We start from the raw sequence: 21,414 nt of genomic DNA, 5'->3' as shown, positions 1-21,414 counted from the left end.
AAGCCCTTAAAAGCCTGAGGGAAAAAAAAAAACAAAACTAAGTACAAGATTGTTACTGCTAATAGCATAATAAGTTGCATTGTTTTTTGCCCCACTCCATTAAAAAAAAGCCAAATTCCAAAGTTTGGGGGGAAAAAAGGGATTTCCAAGGTAAGTTATTTCATGAACTTTTAACCAGACCGTGCTCCTAGACTTCTGAACAAGATTAAAGACACCATTAAATCATTAATATTTTGTGTGCTTACTACATACACAGATTTTTTTTCTGCTGCGCTGTTCACACTTACAAGAGAAACAAATCTCCCACAGGAATTAATCTCATTTTTGTAAAATATGCAATGAAGTATTTTGAATTCTGTCCTCCTGAAGCAAAGTTCAGCTAAAAGTATTTTTCATTTAGTCCCAAAGTATAATTGGACCTAAACCTGGATGTCTCCTTTTTTTAAAATATCGTTCATTTCCAATGGTCATTTCTTCATCCTTTACTGTTTTTCACAGATAGAATAACCGTATTTGGCTGAAAGGGGGGAAAAAAAACCAACAACACTTTTTACAGCTACACAGCATCTTTTCTTTATCCATAATTGTCTTAAATGCATAGACCTCTTCTGCAGTCTGCTTCTTAGGTCTTTCACATCTAGCTCCCTCAGGAGATATTCGTCCTGCCAGTTTTAAGTTTTTAACTAAAGAGTAGCTCAAAGAGCTGGAACTTACTTTGGGGGTTTGGCTCTATTAAATGAAGAGGGGCAGGTTCTTGAGGGCTATTCAGAGCACTTCAGCTACACACCACGTGTAGACAGTGTCTTCGTCCCACTTGAAAAATAAACCTGAAATTCTTTTCACGTGTCCTTGGAGTCACTTTTAGTCTCATCGCTTCTTAGTTCTATTGTTGTAATAAGTTAAGACTTCCACCACATTATTACGTCGTGGCATCGCAAGAGAAGTCAGCAAATGTTCCCCTCCCAACCATTAGCTCTGGGGATTTTTTTTCTCTGCTTTAGTTCTGTGTGATTCTTAACTAACTTAGTTTGCTACCTTGAATTGCAAGTGTGAGACTGTCTACGGGAGACTTTATTTCATCTAGATGTCCGGTTTAATCAACTCTTTGTCTGTCTTTGTGAATTGCTTTAAGTATAAATTCTTTTGTTGTCCTTCTAACCGCATGATTTAGTGCAACTCCTAGTGCGGTTACCTTGAGCACAGGTAATTGTGTGGGACTGGGAACATCATCAGCACTCTGAGAACTCTACCTACTTCCACTGTATCGGCAAAGGTTATATTTATTAATACAAATATAGCAAAGCTTTTGATGGATTCACCTGCGTAACCTTTTTTGAATACAAATACGGGATTTGATAAATACACCAATGTGATTGTATTTTTTAGGTGTGAAAATCTCACCCAAAGAATGAACAAGAGTGTGAGAATCATTCTGTTACATAATCAAATGAATATTTAATTTGTATCCAAATCTTGGTTTTCAGAACTGCATGCGCATCTGTCTTCACAATTATTATCTGATTCTACTTTTAATTAAGTCATGACTAAAACCCTTTTTGACTGAGTTACTGCAGAATCACACCTCGTACTTTTATGTTTCATTGCTATGATTCTTTTTAATTGAATGTAAATCATGCTTAGGCCCTTATTTTGCAAAGCGCTTCTAAACCTTAGTGCTTTACTGACTGAGAGCTACAGTCTATATAGCTGGCAGAGAGGAAATAAACTTAAGGGGCTTCATATTATACTTCTGTAAAAAAAATCCTTGGAAAATGAGCCCAGCATGGCCAGCAGTGACCTCCGTAACCCAGTCGCCTTTGCCAAGCAACTGGCCCTTAGATAGCAGTTCTGCAATTAATTGCATACCAGTGCTGGGATTGCCAGACTAAATCAGATCAACAGCCCAGCTTGCAGAGTATCTCCTGTGACAGAGCCCAGCACCAGCTGTTCCAGAGAAAGATCAAAATATTCCCTTGGTGGGAAATCATGACATAATCTGCCCGTTGGGGTGGTTCCTTTCTGCGTCTGAACTGTGTAGAGCATACTGGGAGATGAGGAGATTGATATCTGTTATTTTATTGCCTTATCTAAAGTAACTTTGAACGTCCTCAAAACCATGGAACATTTCTAATATTTTTTTTGTTTCTGACACTGCCTTGATGCCATTTTGCTGCCATGAGTTCTGTGGGTTGCATAAAGGAACATTACTCTGATTTCCTTCAATATTTCCGTTCAGGTTTCTGGGTTGCCCCATTTCTTATTTGCAGGATTTCATTTGCCATTTTAGCCTCCTTAATCTTTTATACCTCTGATGTGACCTATTTATTTTTATCCTGATGTTGACGGTTGTAGCTCTTGCCTCAGTTTCCATAGATCAGTTGAAGCCAGGGAGCCTGTTACTTCCAAGCCTGAAGATGGCTTTTGGAATGGACATACAACCTGCAAAGATGTGCCCCAAGACCCCCAAACCAAGCAGTGTTTGTGGTCTGTCTTAAAAGCTCTGTGAGGATTATGGTGACAGCAGTGAATTGAATGGACACTAACCTAATGATCTAAGTGTTACATCTTAAAGAGCTTGTAGGACCAGGAATACCTGTGATAGTCTTTCCCTTTTTTATTATTGTAAGTATTCCATTACCCACTTTCAGGAATTGGCAGGTAAAATAAAACACTTAGAAACTCCTCTTTATCGTTACTGTCACTTTTTTTTCTTTCCTTCTTTCAGATGATCATTCAAGAGTGAGATTGCAACTGCTGGATGGGGACCCTCACTCTGACTACATAAACGCCAACTACATAGACGTAAGGCTCCTGGACGTTCCCATTACAACAAATGTTCCTGCTGACAAGTCCGCTTATGAATTTGGTGCATCTGACATAGGGACAGACTGTTGATCTGATATGAGTGACAGCTGAATGTTATACAAACTTTGTGTTGTGACAGGGAGAAGGTTCTCCGTCTCCAGTTTATTCTGTCTGACCAATCTGGACAGATGGAGATTTCCTCTGTTTGACAGGTCCACCAACATAAGTGGAATGTGGGCTAAATGACATATGCAGAAATCAATATCGGCCCCTTGCAATAGCATTAGTAGATATTTGAGACTTACCAGCTTCTTACAGAGTTGCAGTGCAGAAGGCGTGTAAATAGATTGCCTTTTTTTTTTAGTGTTATAACATTCAAAAAGCAGCCTCCCTCGCACATACTGAATGATCAAGTGAACATGTGTTTCTTATATGCATCTCCTAAATCTTAGGAGCGTGACAATGATCAGAAGAGTTTCTTTAAGGAATGAAAAGTATACCTAATAAAGTTAGATAAGGCTGATATGCAGCGTTTTCATACAGAGGCAAATACATACCTTTCTTCTTTTTCAAACAAGAGGGTGCAGCCTTTTGCCTGTTAGTTTTCAGAGCTGCCCACAAGTTAGTCACAGGACTTGTGTTTCTTCAAGGAAATAATGAAAACTGCCCCATTCCTGTTTTCTCGTTAGCATAATGAGATGTTATTATTCAGCCTGAGCGAGATAGCATCACTTAAAATCTCATAGGGCAACCTAGTTGCCTATCTTCATTCATTCGGTAACCAGTGTTAGTACACTGCTAAGAGCGCAGCAGTTGTCAGTACGTGGAAAGTAAAAAATACATAGTGTGCTTTATCTGAACTGTGATCTCACAGACCACCACTTATTTTCTTTGTTTTCCAGGGCTACCACCGACCTCGCCATTACATTGCAACTCAAGGCAAGTTCATTCTTGTATGTGTAAAACCACTGCTGTTTTAAACTGTTGTAAGAGCTATTTATAGGGTGACATCATCTGTTTTGGGGAACATCTGAAAACTGGGTGTAGGGCACAAAAGGGAAGGATATAGCATGTTCCAAGATCTTTAAGGCACTCAAATGCAAAACATCAGCTGCAGGAATAAAATATACTACAGACTTAGAGGCGGCAGTACAATCTATAATGTGTCCTTTGTGCATGAAGTATGAGATTAGAACTAAAAGGGACTTTATGGATCTGGGGTTTGCCTTCTGGAGTGAAATTTCTTCAGGAGGGCAGTATGGATAAGCCTGTGACTGATGAACTTTTGGTTACTGGGGACTGGTAGGAAATGCATTTGAACACCACCTTCTGTAAGTTAGTTGATGATTTCCTGTCCCTTTAGGAGGAAAGAAAAACCAAAAACCAAGACAATTCAATGCTGAGGGCTATCCATGTTAGATGACAAAGCTCCCTACTCCTGGTCTTTACAACAGGGTGCTGTTTTCCTGCATCACTGGCCAAACTCTTATGCCATGACCACTTCCTCTACCATTATTTGTCCTCATTTTTGTGCATTCGCTACCTGCAAATGTAATGTTCACCGAAATGACTCTATTCCTAAATTCTGCTTTATGACTTCATTGCTGGCTTGTCCCTATTGAAAGAGTAGAGAAATGTATTAGAATAAACCTGGCATTTGAGGATGTACAGGTATAGGCAATGCAGAGAGGCAGAGAACATGGAGGATGGAGTATGGGCAGAGTACATGAAAGGAGTTTCTGGGAGAATTTCATCTACAGTCTAGAAGAGAGGAAGGAAACAAGGTCAGGGAGAGGCTGTAGTCTAATAAACGTCTTGTCAGTACTGGCTCTTTGGCTGTTGGAACCTGAAATTTTTCTCTCTGAGGGAACTTCAGAAAAGGGCTAATTTCTGCATGTTTCCTTCCTCCTTCTTAATGAATATTAAAGTGTGAAACAGAGGAATTTTAGTGCTGTATCAGGTACAAATTTCAATACAACCTTAATTACAGAGTCAGTATAGGCTGCATCCATGTCCCATCACTTATATGTGATTACCTACTGGACCCATCTCCACTATTTACAATGCAGCCATCACCTCTGTTTCCAGCATGATGCTAGAACCTTAAATACCCCCTATGAGGAAGTGTCTGATCTCTTAAAGAATTCCAGACTGTTCATGTCTGTAACCCTGAATTGCAGAGGGATGCTCTGAAAGGGAGAGCAAGATCTTGTGGGAACAGGGTAGTGGCTGAGGAACAGCTGAAAAGAGTTGTTGGCATTCGATACGCTCTCTTAAGATGTCCTTTTGTCTTTTCTCCTGTCCCAGGGCCGATGCAAGAGACAGTGAAGGATTTCTGGAGAATGATTTGGCAAGAAAACTCTGCTAGTGTTGTCATGGTCACCAACTTGGTGGAAGTGGGCAGGGTAAGGGTACCACTTTCCCAACATATACAGCCAAACCAACACTGGGTATAACACGGTGCTGCTGTTCAGGCAAGCTCATCAAGTGAAATGCCTTTTGCTTATGGTAGTAAGGGAATGAATTAAGCCACTCTGGGTTTTTCTCTACAATGCTAAATTTTGTAATACTTAGCTGCTTCCCTTCTAGACTAATAAGGATCATGTTCCTGGTGTAAGTCTCGGCTTTAGCAGTTATACAAATTTATGCTAGCTGAGAAGCTGTCTGCTTTTTCAGTACAGAAGGAAAAATGTACTTCTGTAATAATTTTCTTTATCTGTATAATTTGAATACTTCTCTACCCACAAAAATCGCACGCGAAAACGTGCGACTGGTGTTCAGACTATCAAAAGAGCTCTTTATATGACAGTTCAAAGCCTAGAGTTCCCAATCACTTCAGAAGATCACTGTTCCAGGGTGGTATGAGATTGTGCACAGCTGGATCCTGGGGCCACCAGCAGCATTGGCCTCCTCAACACCCACCGCTTCACCCTCTTGGAACTCAGATGAACCAGAAGTCCCTGCGTCAGCACAAGGCAGTTGCCAACGCCAATGGTGGGAGCAAATGTGAATAACTCAAAAGACATAGGCTAGACTTCAGGGAATAAGAAAAAAGCACGTCTGGGGTGGCTTTCCCCAGCATATTGTTCCCACTCCTGGTGGTCTTTGGTTTAAAGACATTCTCAGCCAGAAATGGAGGGCTTAAAAGTTTTGTTCTGATGTTTATCACCTTCCATTTCTTTGGTACTAAGAAAAATTTAAATGATAGTTTAGTTACAGCCATTAGTAATTCAGCAGCTTTGTATTTGATTTCCTTTAGATCTCATGGTTGGATGCCAGCTGGTTCTGTTCATTTATTGTTATTTATTCTATTTTACCTTCTGCTGACACTTCAATTTGAAATAAATGCCTTTGTGTAAAAAAAACCAAAACAAAACAAAACCACAAACCTACATTAATCATACTTAATATTTATAAAATCCCTTCTGATTATGACCAGAACTGGAACACGAAACCTGCTTCACAGTAGCTAATTGCTTCAACTTTTACATGTTGTTCCACTCTTTCATGCTAGAGCATTTAATAACTTGATAGCCTTTGTTAGCCTAAATATCCCTTCTAGAACTTCACAGCCTTGGCTTTAATTTCTACTATTAGTTTTGCACGTGGCTTCTGGAAGTGGCTACGCTTGGGATATGTTTACCTGATCAGGCGATTTCTTTCTTGAACCTTAGCTGAGGCCTGTCACAGCTGGTAAAATGTCAAATTTGTGTCCACATCTGATAAGGAAAGCTTAGAGTCAAACAAATTTAATGTATCAACGAGTATCTCACAATCCCTGTGAACTGAAGTTATTTGGCTAAGCAGAGAGAGTTCAGAATTACTGTAGCAAGAGCAGCAGCATAGATTTTTCTCAAATGGGATGGTGGCAGTGACTGCCAGGTATTCTATAAACCTGATATATGGTCAGGGCATGTATGGAAATTTAAGGAAGACTATCTTAAAGAAGAAGAGCTAAATGCATCTTTTTAATTTGTATCGACAACAGAAGAAACTAAAAAAAAATCCTCCTTGTGGTTTCTGTATATGGTAAAGGAATTTTGGTCTAATTTATACAGTTAATTTTGGCAAGGTCTGTACATCAGAAGAAAGCCCAATTTGCGTTGGCTTCAGCATGAAAGTGGAGTAGAATGTAGGTCAGCTCTGACTCAACTTGAGCTAGTTCCTCTCAATATTTTCTTTTTTCCCTCCTCAGGTAAAGTGTGTTCGATACTGGCCAGATGACACAGAGGTCTATGGAGATATTAAAGTCACATTAATTGAGACAGAACCATTGGCAGAGTATGTCATACGCACATTTACTGTGCAAAAGGTAAGTAAATCTTCAGTCAGTTGAAATTTTGATACAACGCTTAATTTGTGTTCAGTAATGTGAACTCTGGGAAATGTATTCAGAATGCTGTTGGAGATGGGAGCTGTTACTATTTGGACAGGTTTCACTTCAGAAACCTAAATTTTTGACAGAGATTCCAATTTTGGACAAATGATTTTACATGAACATCTTGAAGCAACCACAGAAGTAGAATCCACAGTGCATGAAGTTTAAATGCATCCAAAAGCCAGCAGATAGTTGATGGTATGCCAGGAATAATAACTGTCGTGTTTCACAGTGGCAAATTACAGATGAAAAAAGGTATCAGTTAAACTGGATGCCAGGTAGCGTCCCCCTTCAACAGAAATAAAAATATAATGAAGGCAAGAGCATAAAAATTATCCCCAAATAGGCAGGATTTGGAAGATTTTTGTTACTTGTAATTAGAAATTGGAAGTCTAACTGTCAGAGTAATCCAGGTCTGTCCAAATTATTCTCCAAACACTCAGTAAGTGGTTTTAAAGCTTTTCAGAAATTCCTACTAAATGAACTTCAGCCACACTGGGAATATTGTTCCACTTTTCTAATACATCAGCTCCATATTTCATTAAATCACTTAAAAACTTGGCAAGAAATGCTAATGCCAGAATCTGACAGGTTGGAGGACCTGCTGCTGGTTTCCACCTACATTTCCTGCACAATAAAATGTCACAGCTAACGGGAACTTCTGTGTTACCCTTTACAGGGGTTATACAAATGGTGTCAATTTTCATGTACCAGCAACTTGATCTCACCAGAAAAGCCAAATGATGGTTCTGGGTACCAATTTCTGCTCTCTTCGCCACTAGCCGTCATCTCAAACTGAGGTTTTTTGGCAGGAGATGGCAGAAAATCTACCATTGCCTGGGCCATGCCCACTCTCTAGTGTTCATTCCCCAGGCTGTTGCTTCAAGGCCTCAAAAAGGATTAGAGAGTGACTTCTTGGTGGTTTATGGCAGTAATACCAAAGGAGGCTGCATAAATGCAGCCATGGTGTGTGGGGGCTGAAGTCACCCTGTAAAGCTCTTAATCCAGCTGGGTTTGAACTCTTAAAACCTCAGGTAATGCAGGCTCCCAATTCAGGGAGCCGGCATTCACCTTCATAGTCCTCAGTTGTGTGTTACCAGCTTCATTTGTAATTGGAGTTGAGCTTGAAATCACTTGGAATGAAAAAGAACGCAGGACACGTTCCCACATATAATGAGAGCTAAATGCTTGTTCAGCCCTCTGCGTGAGGGAAAGGAGCAGTGAATGTGCTGATTGCAGTCTGATGGAAGAAAAATAGAGGCTGTGTTGTCTCCTCAGAAAGGCTACCATGAGATCCGAGAGATTCGGCAGTTCCACTTTACCAGCTGGCCGGACCACGGGGTTCCTTGCTATGCCACGGGGCTCCTGGGCTTCGTTCGTCAAGTGAAGTTTCTCAATCCCCCAGAAGCAGGACCCATCGTTGTGCACTGCAGGTATGCAAGCTCTTTGTCTGAGCCTTTCTTCCATCAGCTTTTTCAGCTTTTTTCCTTTTTTTTCTTCTCATCTGGCAATAATCAACTACGTTTTGTTTGTTGAAGAGTATCATTTGTGGGTCTCACCAGGAAACAAAGTCGAATTTGGTTTTCTTTTCTAAAGTGGCAGCACTGGAGCATAGCAGGCATGAATTGGAGATGATATGAGTAGGTCAGAGAGGGCCATTCGAATGTAGAAGACCCTCTAGCGGCCTGTACTCTCTTAGATGCTCATAGCAGAGCTGAGAAAATGGTAAATATCTGGGACAGCTGTTCCAGTCGTTATCTACAACAAACCTCATGTGGCAGAAGGGACAATACCTACAGAAAGACAGAATTTTAAAGCAACCTTGCTTTTCTGTACCCACATGCTCTGCAGTTCAGCTTTCTACCAGCATCAATGGTCTTATCTGAAACATTAGTCTGTCTTCCTGGGTCTCGATGCCAGCCGTTGTGCGTATTGGCCTCCTCAAAACCTGCCCAGTGCCTTTCAGCTAGTAAATAAAAGGGGAATGCCAGAGGAAACCTTACTGTTTGGTTTACAGCTGTGAAAATTCAGGCTATGGAATCATGTGCTTGCTAAATCCCCAGCTCCTGCTGCTACTGGTGAGGGCTCTTCCACACTGTTTTCTTCCAACTGAGCTTAAAGCCCTGCTGTGGAAGGCACTATATGAATATGTAGGAGAGTGTCCCTGACATGAAGAACTGACAGTTTGTTGTGTGTTCAGGCATTGTCGCTGGTGGTGGGAGAGCAGACACGCACACACAGCAACTGCCATCAGAGTTAGATGACCTCAAATGCAAGGGAAGACATTGCTACAAAACCAGAGTCTGGGTTTGTAGCAGCTACTTCTGCAGTGCTCAGGGCACACGTTCTATAAAGGAGAGGTGGCTGGAGCCCAGGGCTGGAGAACCGAGCTGGCTATCCCAAAGTCTCACCCCTAATCGGTCCCCAGGCAATTACTCCAAGTGCCATGCTGTGTGATCAGGAAGAGAGAGAGAATACATCCCACAACCACTTTAAAGAGAAAAATCAATTAAATCTTACCTTTTTAAAACAGTTTGGGGTTGAGGAGATGTTTTGTTTTGTTGGTTTTTTTTTTTTAGCAAGCAGTGAATCAGTTTTATAGTAAAATATAGCTAAGCTTGAGGAGCTGGCAGAAGGGAATTTTAGAGCTCAAGGCCTGAACTTGCTACCTTGGTGCCATGTCTGGCCCTGGAAGGAGTCTGAACTTGATTCATTGTCACCAAGAAAGCAAGGAGAAATTTTTCATCCTTCACATTTTAATGAATAAATGCCATTTCCTCTCTGTTATTTATCTGCTTTTGAATTTTAATGACTTGCTTTAAGTGGTAATTACCAAATTCTCCCTACCGATGCCTGGCTGGATAATATCACTGTTCGATATTTATGAAGTGCCAGGATCCTCTAAATATAGAAATGTTATAACTATTTGTTAAAATTCTGAAAAGCTGAGAGATAAAGGGAGAGGAAGTGCCACTTATTCATTAAAATTCTGCAAATGAAAAATATCTTCTCTCTATTCAGCAGTTGATTAATCTGGTCCATTAATTTATGGTCATTCATATCTCCTTGCTTTTGGCTCTGCTGGAGTTTTCATGCAACTGAAGTTTCCCTGATTTGAGCTGAGTTTTCCTTCTTCCTTCGGGGTAATGTGAAGAGACGTTCTCCTCTCTCTATCCTTCACACCTAAACAGCTTGGATAATTTCCCAGGAGGGAAGGAGGACACAATGACAACACAGTTTTGCAGGAGATGGTCCAGTTCTCACGGACAGCGGGGGGCTCTAAACTGAAGGGTTTGAGTAACCCCGAGCTCTTTTCTCTATAATTTTACAATCCACAACTTGAAATCCCCCTCCTTGGGACCCAAACTCCTCCAGATTAAATAAAGGAAAAGAAATGTCTGAGGTGGAAGACTGAGCCCCTTTCGTCATGCCCGCTTGAGTAAATGTGTGTAAATGTGTGCGTGCCTTTTAAAGAGTCCCATGGAAGAAAATTTCTGGAATTGTGTCTATTTGCAATCTGGAGGCTGCTTTCCCACATCCTGTGTGATGAGAGGTGTGCAGGTTTTTTTTTTCTGCTGCCTGACTCCATTTCCCTTTCAAGAAATATTATTTCACCTCATTCTCTTAAATCCTAAGCTAATTTAGCTACACACAAAAATCAGCTCAATAGGGAGAGGGGAGCAGCTTCCAAGAGAAGAGAGCTATGTCTGCGATACAGTTATTTTCTCCTCCGTAGAGCGCTGCCTCTCCACGGTCCCTTGATCATGCAGACTCTCATGATTTTTTCTTTTTTCAGTGCTGGGGCTGGGAGAACAGGGTGCTTTATTGCCATCGACATCATGCTTGACATGGCAGAGAACGAAGGCGTGGTGGATATATTTAACTGTGTGCGAGAGCTGCGATCCCAAAGGGTCAATTTGGTGCAGACAGAGGTAGGTGCCAGCAGGTCTCCTCTTGCGATGTACCGCTTTTCTGTCAGCTTTTCCGCTCAACAGAAGCCTAGAAATTCATTAAGTCAACACTTACTTGCTCTGTGATGTGATTATACAGAACTTGCGGTAGCTAAGCATGTCCAGATGTGCACCGAATCACATTCGCTGGCAGCTACTCGGGACCTCCAAGACAGGAGGGCAAACCTTGATGTTTAGGTCTTAGCGTTGCTGATTAATTTTATTCTCATAGTAGAAAAAAGCTAATTCCTGAATCTTCTCATGACTCATTCATAGGTATACTGCAGACTCCAGTAGTACCTAGTTTATATCAATTGCAAGCTAAACAAATGAAGCATCCTTGATTCAAGCTTTGGGTGCTGATTAAGCAAGCTTGCTCCATCACGTAGTGTCTAGCAGCTACACAAACTTCTGTGGAAGTGTTATCCTGCCGCACAAGTTTTATGTATGTGCTTCAATGCCTTCTCCTCCTGAGAGACAGGACAATAGCCTGGAACAGAGAAGGGCTTTTAACTTTGTTGGACTTCTCGTATTTAGTTCAGGGAAGGAACTCCACCCAGAATACCAGGAGTCCGGGGATTTTGAAGAGACAGGTGAAGCAGACCTGCTAGTACAGTTGTTTCTCTGGTCTTGTCATAGGTCCAAGGCACAATCCATTCCTGACCGTTGCCTCATGATTGTGAACAGAAAAGCTTTACACCCTGATTTCCTCCTCAACCCACCTCCATTTTGTCCCAGCATTCCTGAGAGTGGTGACTTCTCATTTTACTTGTAAATTTGAAATGAATACATGAGACCTCACATTCAATGACGGATGAAATGGGCTCGCAAGACTGTCACATAGCACACTGAAACAGAGCCAAATATGCATATCGGGCATGATTTAAGAAAAAAAAAGCATGATATTTCATGATCTGTATTGAAAATATTTATTTTAATATCTTATCCCCTCCCCTGTGCAGGAGCAATATGTATTTGTCCACGATGCCATTTTGGAGGCATGTCTCTGTGGCAACACGGCCATTCCAGTTTGTGAATTCAGATCCATATATTACAACATCAGCAGACTAGATCCACAGACCAATTCCAGCCAGATCAAAGATGAGTTTCAGGTAATTTCATATGTCTCTGTCATTGCAGTTGGTGTATTGAAGGTGTTTAATAAATTCCTGTGTGTTATTTTATGATTTCCAGCAGAACAGAGGAGGAGGATGCTGAGCCAAGGTCTGACTTCAGCTGATTTTTGTTGTTTTACTACTGGATCAGGCAGAGATTTGTTTTTGAGCCTGGACTTTTCAGCCTTTGGCAAGGAAAAAATTTCCCCATCAGTTCAGTAGAGCAAGGGTACTAATTTTCATACAGAATGTTGTGCTTCTCATTTCAACAAATATTCTGTTGTTTGTTTTCTTCTGTAATTTATGCAGAACCATTTATGCCTCAAGGTCCCTTATTATCTGTTCTCGTGACTCATATGTTGCTTCCGAGTCTTGACGATCAACTTGTTGACGTCCTTCCATACAAAGCAGAAAGTGAGCTCAGTGAACATTACTTTTACTATTACTAATTTTCAGTGAGCCAAATCCCTCAGTTCACTGTCGATGGTTTGTCAAGTACCTGCTGGTGAGAACTGAAATGACGTACAGTAAAACTCACAAGTGCTGGCATAGCACGGTTTGCCTGGGGCAAGCAACGAAATGGGGACCCCTCCAGCTTTTGCTATCATCGTTGCTTATTCCACCCTAATAAATGGGCTTGGGACACACGAGCCATGAGCCCTGTGCAGTTGTACCTCTCGCACGGTAGAGAACTCACCCTGCAGAACACTGACCTGAGTTTTCCAGTCTTATTCCCCATTATCGTTAAATCCCTTTAGGATTTTCAGCCAACACCGATGTATGGAAAAAACATACTCGTGGGAAATTTGGGGCAAGGTGAGTTTGACAGGAAAGAGAGAGACACCTCTGCTATTTCTTGAGGCCATTCTTCTTAGCAGTAAAAAGGTGGCGATTCCTTTAATTGTAGGAAATGCCCACCCCTTTCCCAGCAAAGTATCTTTTACAGCAAGAGAATGTCTTTGGGGAGCCCCCGTCTGAGTCAGATGCCTCTTTTCCTCCCTCTCTATGCAAAGGGAGAATGTGTGATTTTTATCTGAAACCTTACAGGGAAACATCAGGGTTGGTATAGCGAGATAAAGAATGTGGGTCCCAATTGATGACAGTTCAATTAAAAAAAGATCTGGTTTTATCAAGTGATATCAGATCTGTAGAAGTGTTTCTGGTTCTGGACACTTGGCATGAAGAAGCCAAAACCTAACTTCATCAAAAGCTGTTACGCTATTGAAAAACAACTCACCACTTGCTGGGCTTATTTTGTCATGATGTGAGATGAGATTTGTCACCTGCGTGCTTGTTCTTTTGAGCTGCCAGGGGCTGGCAACTCCTGTGGGAAGGGAATGCTCCACTGTATTTTGCATAAGAGGTACATTCTCTGTCTGGTTGTGGAATCTGTTTTTACAGGATTTTGGCTCACAGCGTTCTTCAGCCCTAATTGTCTGGATTTAATGCAAAAGATGATACCTTTTGCTACAATCTTTACGAACCAGTTGATCTAACTATAGATCTGTTGGTGCAATTTGTATTATTTAGGTTCCACTGGCCCTCAGGTAAGGCTGGATGTATTGCTTACGCACTACATGTTGTCTGAACATGCAAAAGCTCATTCTGGAGAGTTTTTGTAATCTGAATAAGTACAAAAACAAGGGAGAGAGGGGAATAGACAGGAGTAAATCACTAACAAGTCACCTGCCTAATTATCTGCACTGTCAGACTTCGGAGGTTTCATGTTGCTTCCCCAGCCAGACTGCCTACTTTCCATCTCCAGACAAAGGGACTTTTATGTAGAACCTGCAGAATTGAGAGCAACTATATTATTTCAGATTTTATACTTTGACTCATTCCCTTATTTTGGGTTGTTTGACCCTCCTCTCTTCTCCATTCATAACGTCTCTATGGCAGAAGTCAAACTCTTTGTAAGAATTTTTGGCCCCTAAATATTTTGTGCTCCTCTGATGGCTGCAAAGGAGTTCACTGTGTGACTGCATGGGCTTTGCTGAGGAAGAGGACACATAACAAGTGAAAGTACAATGACGTCAGATAGCCACTGATCTACCACAACATAAGGGACAGTGTTAAGATATGTTCACTTTGATTTGCTATTTTTGATCCCTGCTGACCAACCTGGACTGGTTTGTTCGGAGGCTGCCACAATGGGTAACACAAGAGAAAATTAAATTTAAAGAAAGACAATTTGTCAGGCTGTGAGAGAGACAGATAACGATAAAAGACTGACAGCAAGACCCCAGAGATAAGGTATGACTATATGACTATATAAGTGAAGCATCCTATGCGTCACTGCAAAAGGAGAGTAGCAGTCTAAATAATATGTGAAACAAATAGACTTTCCTGTTAAAAAAAAAAAAGCAAAACCACAACATTTTCCCTTAGGTTTTTATATGCATTGTTAAGATAAATCAATAGTTTGACTGAGGAATCACCAGAGGATTTGAACCCCGTCTGACCTGCTGGGCGAGCCAGGTCAATACCCAGGGTACTTCTGCACAGGATCCACCTGAATAGGGAGAAGGATGAGTGCGTCCACCCTAGGGATGGTAAAAACACGAGGAGGTTTCACTCCATGACCAGATAAAAGCTGCAACTTGTACCTGTGACAGCTATTTCCAGCCTCTAGAAAAGAACAGAAATGTTATCTAACTGCTGTGGAGTTCTAGAGATGGAAATTGTTGGAAGGCGTATAGTGCCCTCAATTTTTGCTGCAGCTTACAGTTTTCAGAAGAGCACCTCAGGATGATGTGTACTGTAACAGCAACCAGCTCCTTGGTGCTCCTTTGTTTTCATTCTCTGGGATCCCAAAGATCTTCTACTCTTGAGTACCTTTAAAATAAATGTATTGTGCAGATGGCATCCTTTTTGGAAGTAAATTCAAAGACACTCAGCATGCTTCTGTCTTTCTTTCCCTTCTTCCCTCCCCCTTTCGCAGACTCTCAATATTGTGACACCGCGTGTTCGACCAGAAGATTGCAGCATCGGTCTTTTGCCAAGGAACCATGACAAGAACCGCTGCATGGATGTGTTACCCTTGGACCGGTGCCTGCCTTTCCTCATCTCCGTGGATGGTGAATCAAGTAACTACATCAATGCTGCACTTATGGATGTAAGCAGCGCTGCACTGTCCTCACTGATCCTCGTGTGCGTCGAGTTTATTCGTTCTCAGGATATTTTCTGGGAGAAAAGGGTCCAAAGCAAAAAACTTTTTTACCTGTAGTTTCTGGGTCTGACATCTCCAAACTGGGCAAAGGCACATGAATTTTCTCTCCTTCACAGAAATGTGTCACCTAGACTGTGATTATCACACTACCGTTGTAGTTCTGCCTTACATTGGTGGAATATTTTTGACCAGGAAGTTCATAAGCGTGCAATCTGAGGTTGTATCATAGAAAGACCTTGAAGTGCTGGAGCGTGTCCAGAGAAGGGCAACGAAGGTGGTGAAGGGTCTGGAGCACAAGTCTGATGGGGAGTGGCTGGGGGAACTGGGGGTGTTTAGCCTGGAGAAGAGGAGGCTGAGGGGAGACCTGATCACTCTCTACAACTGCCTGAAAGGAGGGTGTAGCCAGGTGGGGGTCGGCCTCTTCTCCCAAGTAACCACTGATGGGACAAGAGGGAATGGCCTCAAGTTACAGCAGGGGGGGTTTAGATGGCATATTAGGAAGAATTTCTTTGCTGAAAGGGTTGTTAAGCACTGGAAGAGGCTGCCCAGGGAAGTGGTGGGGTCACCATCCCTGGAGGTATTTAAAAGGGGTGTAGATGAGGTGCTTAGGGACATGGTTTAGTGGTGGACTTGGCCATGCTAGGTTTGTGGTTGGACTCGATGATCTTAAAGGTCCTTTCCAACCTAAATGATTCTATGATTCTATAAAGGCAGATGATCAAAGAAGTGGTGGGACAACTCTTCCCATCCATTGGTTGTTGTGTAAGTTGGAAGAGAAATGTTGCCAGGTCAGCTTTTTGAAAAGAATAATTTGCAGTGTGAAACGAATGATTTGTTTGAGCTTATACAGTTAAGAATATGAGAGTACAGAGATCAGATGTGCAGAATACTTTTAAGGCTGAAGGATGCGAGTTAAGCTGATGTGAATCTGTCTGAAGGTGTTTCCCCTTGCTTTGTTCATAGGCTAGAATCTCACAGCACAGGTGATTTGTATAGGGTGAATTATGTTGATTGTTTCTTTTTGCTGTGGTGCCTAATTGCCTTTGGACAGAGATGTCTTTAAAGCCACTAATTATTGAAGTTGGAGTATGTGTAAGTATGATCCCCGGTGAAATGTCATAATTTTTTTCCTAGCAGTGTTGGTGTTGGTCTTTTTTAATTTTATCTGATCAGTCTTTGGGAAACAGGCATTTAAGAGGTTAAGTCAAATGGTCATAGAATTAATTTTAGATTTTTTCAGAAAGATTGTGATATTTTCATTGCAAATGTGCCCAAGGAAACTTTTGTTTTTCTTTAAAGTATGTTTTGTGCTTTGGCAAATCTGCAGAAGCAGAATCTATTCTTCTGTGATTTCTTAGGGACTAGGATTGTGTTTGCACATTTCAGCCCTCATTACCTCAAACACTTTGCTAATGCTTGTATCCTTCCCACAAAATTCCTGCAAATTAAGATTTTTTGTACAAAGGAATTTTTCACCAATTGTTGAAATTCAACCACTATGATGTTCTCTGGCTCTCCTTTATTCTTCCATAGTGGAATGGGCAGCTTTGGACGGGGCAGGGGAGGGGGAATCAGAGGGGAACAGCCCAAATCCCACGTTTTCATAGGTATTCCTGTTGAGAACAGACCTTGCAAATTATTTGTCTTTTCTAGTAGCTTGATGTCTGCAGTCTTGTACTGAGCATGGACTCTTCCAAGAGATTGTGCATCCCATATGACCTTGAACTGTCATTAGTTCTTTCATTGTGTGAAGCACAGTCCCAGTGCTGATCATTTTATTTACAGATTTCTCATGCTTATTCCTTTTTTTAAACTTCTCCCCAAATCTTATTTGACTTGCAGCTTGCTCTGTGTATTACATGAAAGCTATGATGGAAGAAGTGCTAGAGCAGGAAGGGATGATGGTGCACCTAGAATGGGTTACACCCTGGGTTTGGAAGCAGGAATTGTCCCAGGAAGGCAATCTGGCAGGCTGCTCTGGACCCTGTTCGCCAAAATTAACCTTAGACACAGAATGCCATTTGAACCCTCCTTCAGGGAGTGAAGCACTCAGTCTCGGCTCCTAGCTAAAACTGTGCTGGAGGCTGTCTCTGTCTGTTGACTGGAGAACGTTAAAAGCCAGCCTCTTCTGCCTTCAGTTAGCTTTTGGGAATATAGCCAAAGGGCTGCAGAAGGGAGGAATCCTCCCCCAGCAGATTTTGAGACTCCTGGCCTTTCTTCTTCATGTCCTCTGTCCCTTTCGAGTAAACAGACCTTAGGAGCTTTCCTGTGAGAATCATTGGAAAGCCATGTTTGCATCTGCAAAATGGTTTGTTAAGAAGAAAGGAGAAATACTGTCCCTCACCTTCCTCTAAAACAATTAAACGTAATCCTTAAGCAAAGAGACTTTAGCCACATCTCTGAGTCAAGCTATACAGAATTGATGATAGGTTTGTATTTAATGCCTGAGGCTTGGAGAAACACATGAGTCCATGTTGTGTCCCTGTCATCGTTGTTCCCCCAAGGTCCTACACATGTTCTCTTACATGAGTTATTAACATCTCTGTGTCACCTGCCCTTTAAAACAGGACAGTGAACCTGGTTCCTCACCTGTAGCAAAGAAAACAAGTGAGGCATGTTTCTTTTTTCTCCTAATGGCAAAACTCACAAACACATCTTACCTTCAACCAACAGTTTAGCCAGTTATGCAATCTGCTATATTGGTGCATGATGAAAAACCATAGGAGAAACGTTATGATGTTCTTAACTCTAATTGAGAGATAAGATTCACTATTTTATTTACCACTCTGTTGCCACCATTGGTCTAGTGTGACATAGCTTTTGACCCATACTGGTGCTCCTAGGTTTGAAATACAGAGTAGGGAGAAAAAGGAAAATCCATTCCAGACTGATCATTTCCCCAGAAATCATTTCCTTTTCCTTCTGTCTACTTCACGTCCCGTCACCCTCCTCACACATGCACGCTCAGAAGCATGGTGCAGCCACCCTGCAAGCTGGTGCAGAGCATGCACAGCACCTTCTCCCCCTCCCGGCATGGTCTGCTCAGCACTTCCACACACATCTGACTCATACGGAGAAGAAAAGGCAAGCCCCTACAACAACCATCTTAATACTTTGGGGTTTTACGTATTTCTTTACTTTAAATCCGAAAACTTAATCTGTTGGTGGGGTTTTTGTGTTTTTTTGTTTTGTTGTTTTGTTTGTTTTTTTTTTTAACCCAGAAATATTGTGCCTTTTGATTCAAGTCTGCTTCACAGATGTACAGCGCAAAGGACTGTGCCGTTTGTAGGCTCATCTAAGCATTCATTGCCTGCCATGGTTGGAAAGCGATAAAGTTTTGAGCTTGTACCCTTTCATCTCAAAGTGTCTCGCAAACATTCATTAACACAGCCCCGCAGAGGCTAGGAGCACAGTTCCTCCCTTTCGTGGTTATGGAGATTGAGGTCAGAGGGCTTTTTTGAGGTGAAAGAATAGCATCAGAAATTAAATGCCAGCGTCGCAGGCTCTGAATATTGCCCGACAAGCTCTTAAAGGATGGCTGGGTTCCAAACGTGCCACCTCTGTAGCACTACATCACCAGGGAGTAATAGCAGACGGGGAGGCTAATCCCTTCTGTAGTTCCTAGAGTCCATTGCCATAAAAAGTATCGCATTTGCTTCCAGCTGTTTTCTTTCCAATTATTAATATTACTGATAGTAGTAGTAGTAGTAATAGTAGAATTAGTATTATTTGCTGAGTCTCAAAATATAAATAATTGATTTGGGTAATCTGTGCTCTTGTGACACTTCTTTAATGAAATGTCTTCATTGGGAGCAAAAGAATCCCATTATGAGACATTCATTCATTGCAGAGCGATAACAAGGAGAAGGATATGTGATTTGTATAATCTGGTTAAATGACTCAGATTGCCTAGCCATAGCCTCCCGGGTATAATATTCGTTTGAATAAAAGTTGATTGAATTTTTTTTTTTTTTAAACTAATCTTATTCTTTTGTTAGAGCCACAAGCAACCTGCTGCCTTTATTGTAACCCAACACCCTTTGCCCAACACCATTGCAGACTTCTGGAGGCTGGTGTTTGATTATAACTGCTCCTCTGTTGTGATGCTGAATGAGATGGATGCAGCACAGGTAAGTGATTTTTCATCGTTTCTGTCATGTAACTTTTTTTTCAAATCCAGATGGTTTTAAGAGCATTTCTGCTGCCATTTTCTTGTGCCACCCCAACAAATAAAGGAAGGGGAACTGGAAAGTAATAGGTGATGTTTTAGTGTATAATGAATAATAAGTCTACATACTTGACTCCTTCTAAGGCAGCTAATTCTTACTGCAATTAACAGGGATATCTAAATATGTTGTGGTTGTAGGCCTAAATTTTCCTCCGGAACCTGCTTTCTTCCCTTTCCTATTTTTGTCAGTCTTTGGTTCAGAAAAGTGTTCCCCACCGCAGCCTCAGCGTGCTTCGTGCTTGCCTGTTCACACGGCATTTCCAGAAGAATAAACCCAAGAGAGATGTTGAAATCATTCGAAGGATATTTTCCCTGACATTTCCAATGCAATTCTGTAATATTGAGAAGTGTGGTTTGCACAGTTTCTGGAGAAGCACATTGTGCTGTGTATTTTTTTTCTTTCTAGTGTCATGTGCAAGTTGGTTTCTTGACTACTAAACACACCATTATTTTCAGGAGTTGAGCTTGCCAGGGGAGGAGCCGTTGCGATTCCTCCTGTACTGGCATTTCCAGCCACCTTGCTGATGAGTGGCAGAAGATGACAGCTTTCAAAAAGGCATAATCATGTAATTTGTGTCAAGAGTACATTTGGCATGGCTAATTCACCCATTACAGCACTTGTAAAACAAAAAGGAGAGGAACCCTCATGTAGTTGGTACTTCATGGATTAATTTTCCATTTGTCTCTTCTCTGTCTTCGAATTCTTACCACACTTGAAGGCAGTGAGATTATTAATCTCCTTTTTTGATGGTAATGGAGAAACCAATTACCCCATTCACTGTGGGGATCTCCCTTCAAGCTGAACGCTGTGGGGTTTCGTTTCCAGCCACAGTAAGAGCTCCACTCCAAAGTGGACTCTCTTGGTGACCCGCAGAGTCCCACCGGTGTGCAAGGCACTGGAGGTCCTGTGCATTTGCTGCCTCCTGCCTCCTTGCCTGATTCTGTGTCTTGGCATTGAATTCAGAGGCGAATTTCATATTTTCCTTTTTTTTTCTGACATTTTAAAGAAAAACACAGCTTTTTTTTCTGTAAATGGCACGTTTTCTCATGTTTGTTTCTTGGAAAGCACAAATGTATCAGCTTCAGCTGGCGATATTCTTGCGACTATCTTTCTGCACAAGACTTTACCTTATTTGTTTTTTCCTAGCAAAGTTTTTGTTTTTATGAGGTAGTCTGTAGCCACAGAAAAGGAGATTTAGCAATGCATAAGGTCACTTTGATGGTTACTCTAGCATGGTATCACCTAGCTCGAGTCGGCAGCTGATGCCAAAACCACCCAGCTAGCATTGGAAGTTAAGGATGATTTTAAAGTTTGTATTTTATGAGCTTTCAAGGCAAGGTGTGACAATTTGATATCAAAGAATCATTTAGGTTGGAAAAGACCTAAAAGATCATTGAGTCCAACCGTAAACCCTAACATTGCCAAGTCCACCACTAAACCATGTCCTTAAGCGCCACATCTACACGTCTTTTAAATACTTCGGGGATGGTGACCCCACCACTTTCCTGGGCTGCCGGTTCCAGTGCTTGACAACCCTTTCAGTAAAGAAATTCTTCCTAATATCCAATCTAAACCTCCCCTGGCACAATTTGAGGCCATTTCCTCTTGTCCCATAGCTTGTTACTGGGGAGAAGAGACCGACCCCCACCTGGCTACACCCTCCTTTTGGACAGTTGTAGAGAGCGATCAGGTCTCCCCTCAGCCTCCTCTTCTCCAGGCTAAACACCTCCAGCTCCCTCAGCCGCTCCCCATCAGACTTGTGCTCCAG

The 21,414-nt window shown here is 41.7% G+C and overlaps 1 protein-coding gene across 1 annotated transcript in view; it reads left to right on the top strand.

Annotated features, from left to right (window-relative positions):
* PTPRT (protein tyrosine phosphatase, receptor type, T) overlaps positions 1-21,414 on the top strand; it is a 160,138-nt gene that overhangs the window by 132,813 nt on the left and 5,911 nt on the right. The window contains exons 15-23 of the mRNA XM_009703901.1: positions 2,726-2,802; positions 3,708-3,744; positions 5,113-5,210; positions 7,001-7,117; positions 8,462-8,616; positions 10,980-11,115; positions 12,096-12,245; positions 15,190-15,363; positions 19,416-19,547. Of these exons, the coding sequence (XP_009702203.1) occupies positions 2,726-2,802; positions 3,708-3,744; positions 5,113-5,210; positions 7,001-7,117; positions 8,462-8,616; positions 10,980-11,115; positions 12,096-12,245; positions 15,190-15,363; positions 19,416-19,547 (1,076 nt within the window). The remainder of the gene's footprint in view (positions 1-2,725; positions 2,803-3,707; positions 3,745-5,112; positions 5,211-7,000; positions 7,118-8,461; positions 8,617-10,979; positions 11,116-12,095; positions 12,246-15,189; positions 15,364-19,415; positions 19,548-21,414) is intronic.

The sequence above is a fragment of the Cariama cristata genome, unplaced genomic scaffold (genome assembly GCF_000690535.1).
Source record: "Cariama cristata isolate BGI_N322 unplaced genomic scaffold, ASM69053v1 scaffold7647, whole genome shotgun sequence".
In the NCBI taxonomy this organism is placed as follows: Eukaryota; Metazoa; Chordata; class Aves; order Cariamiformes; family Cariamidae; genus Cariama; species Cariama cristata.
The sequence above is the reverse complement of the archived record's forward strand: the minus strand, read 5'-3'. Positions and strand labels throughout refer to the sequence as shown.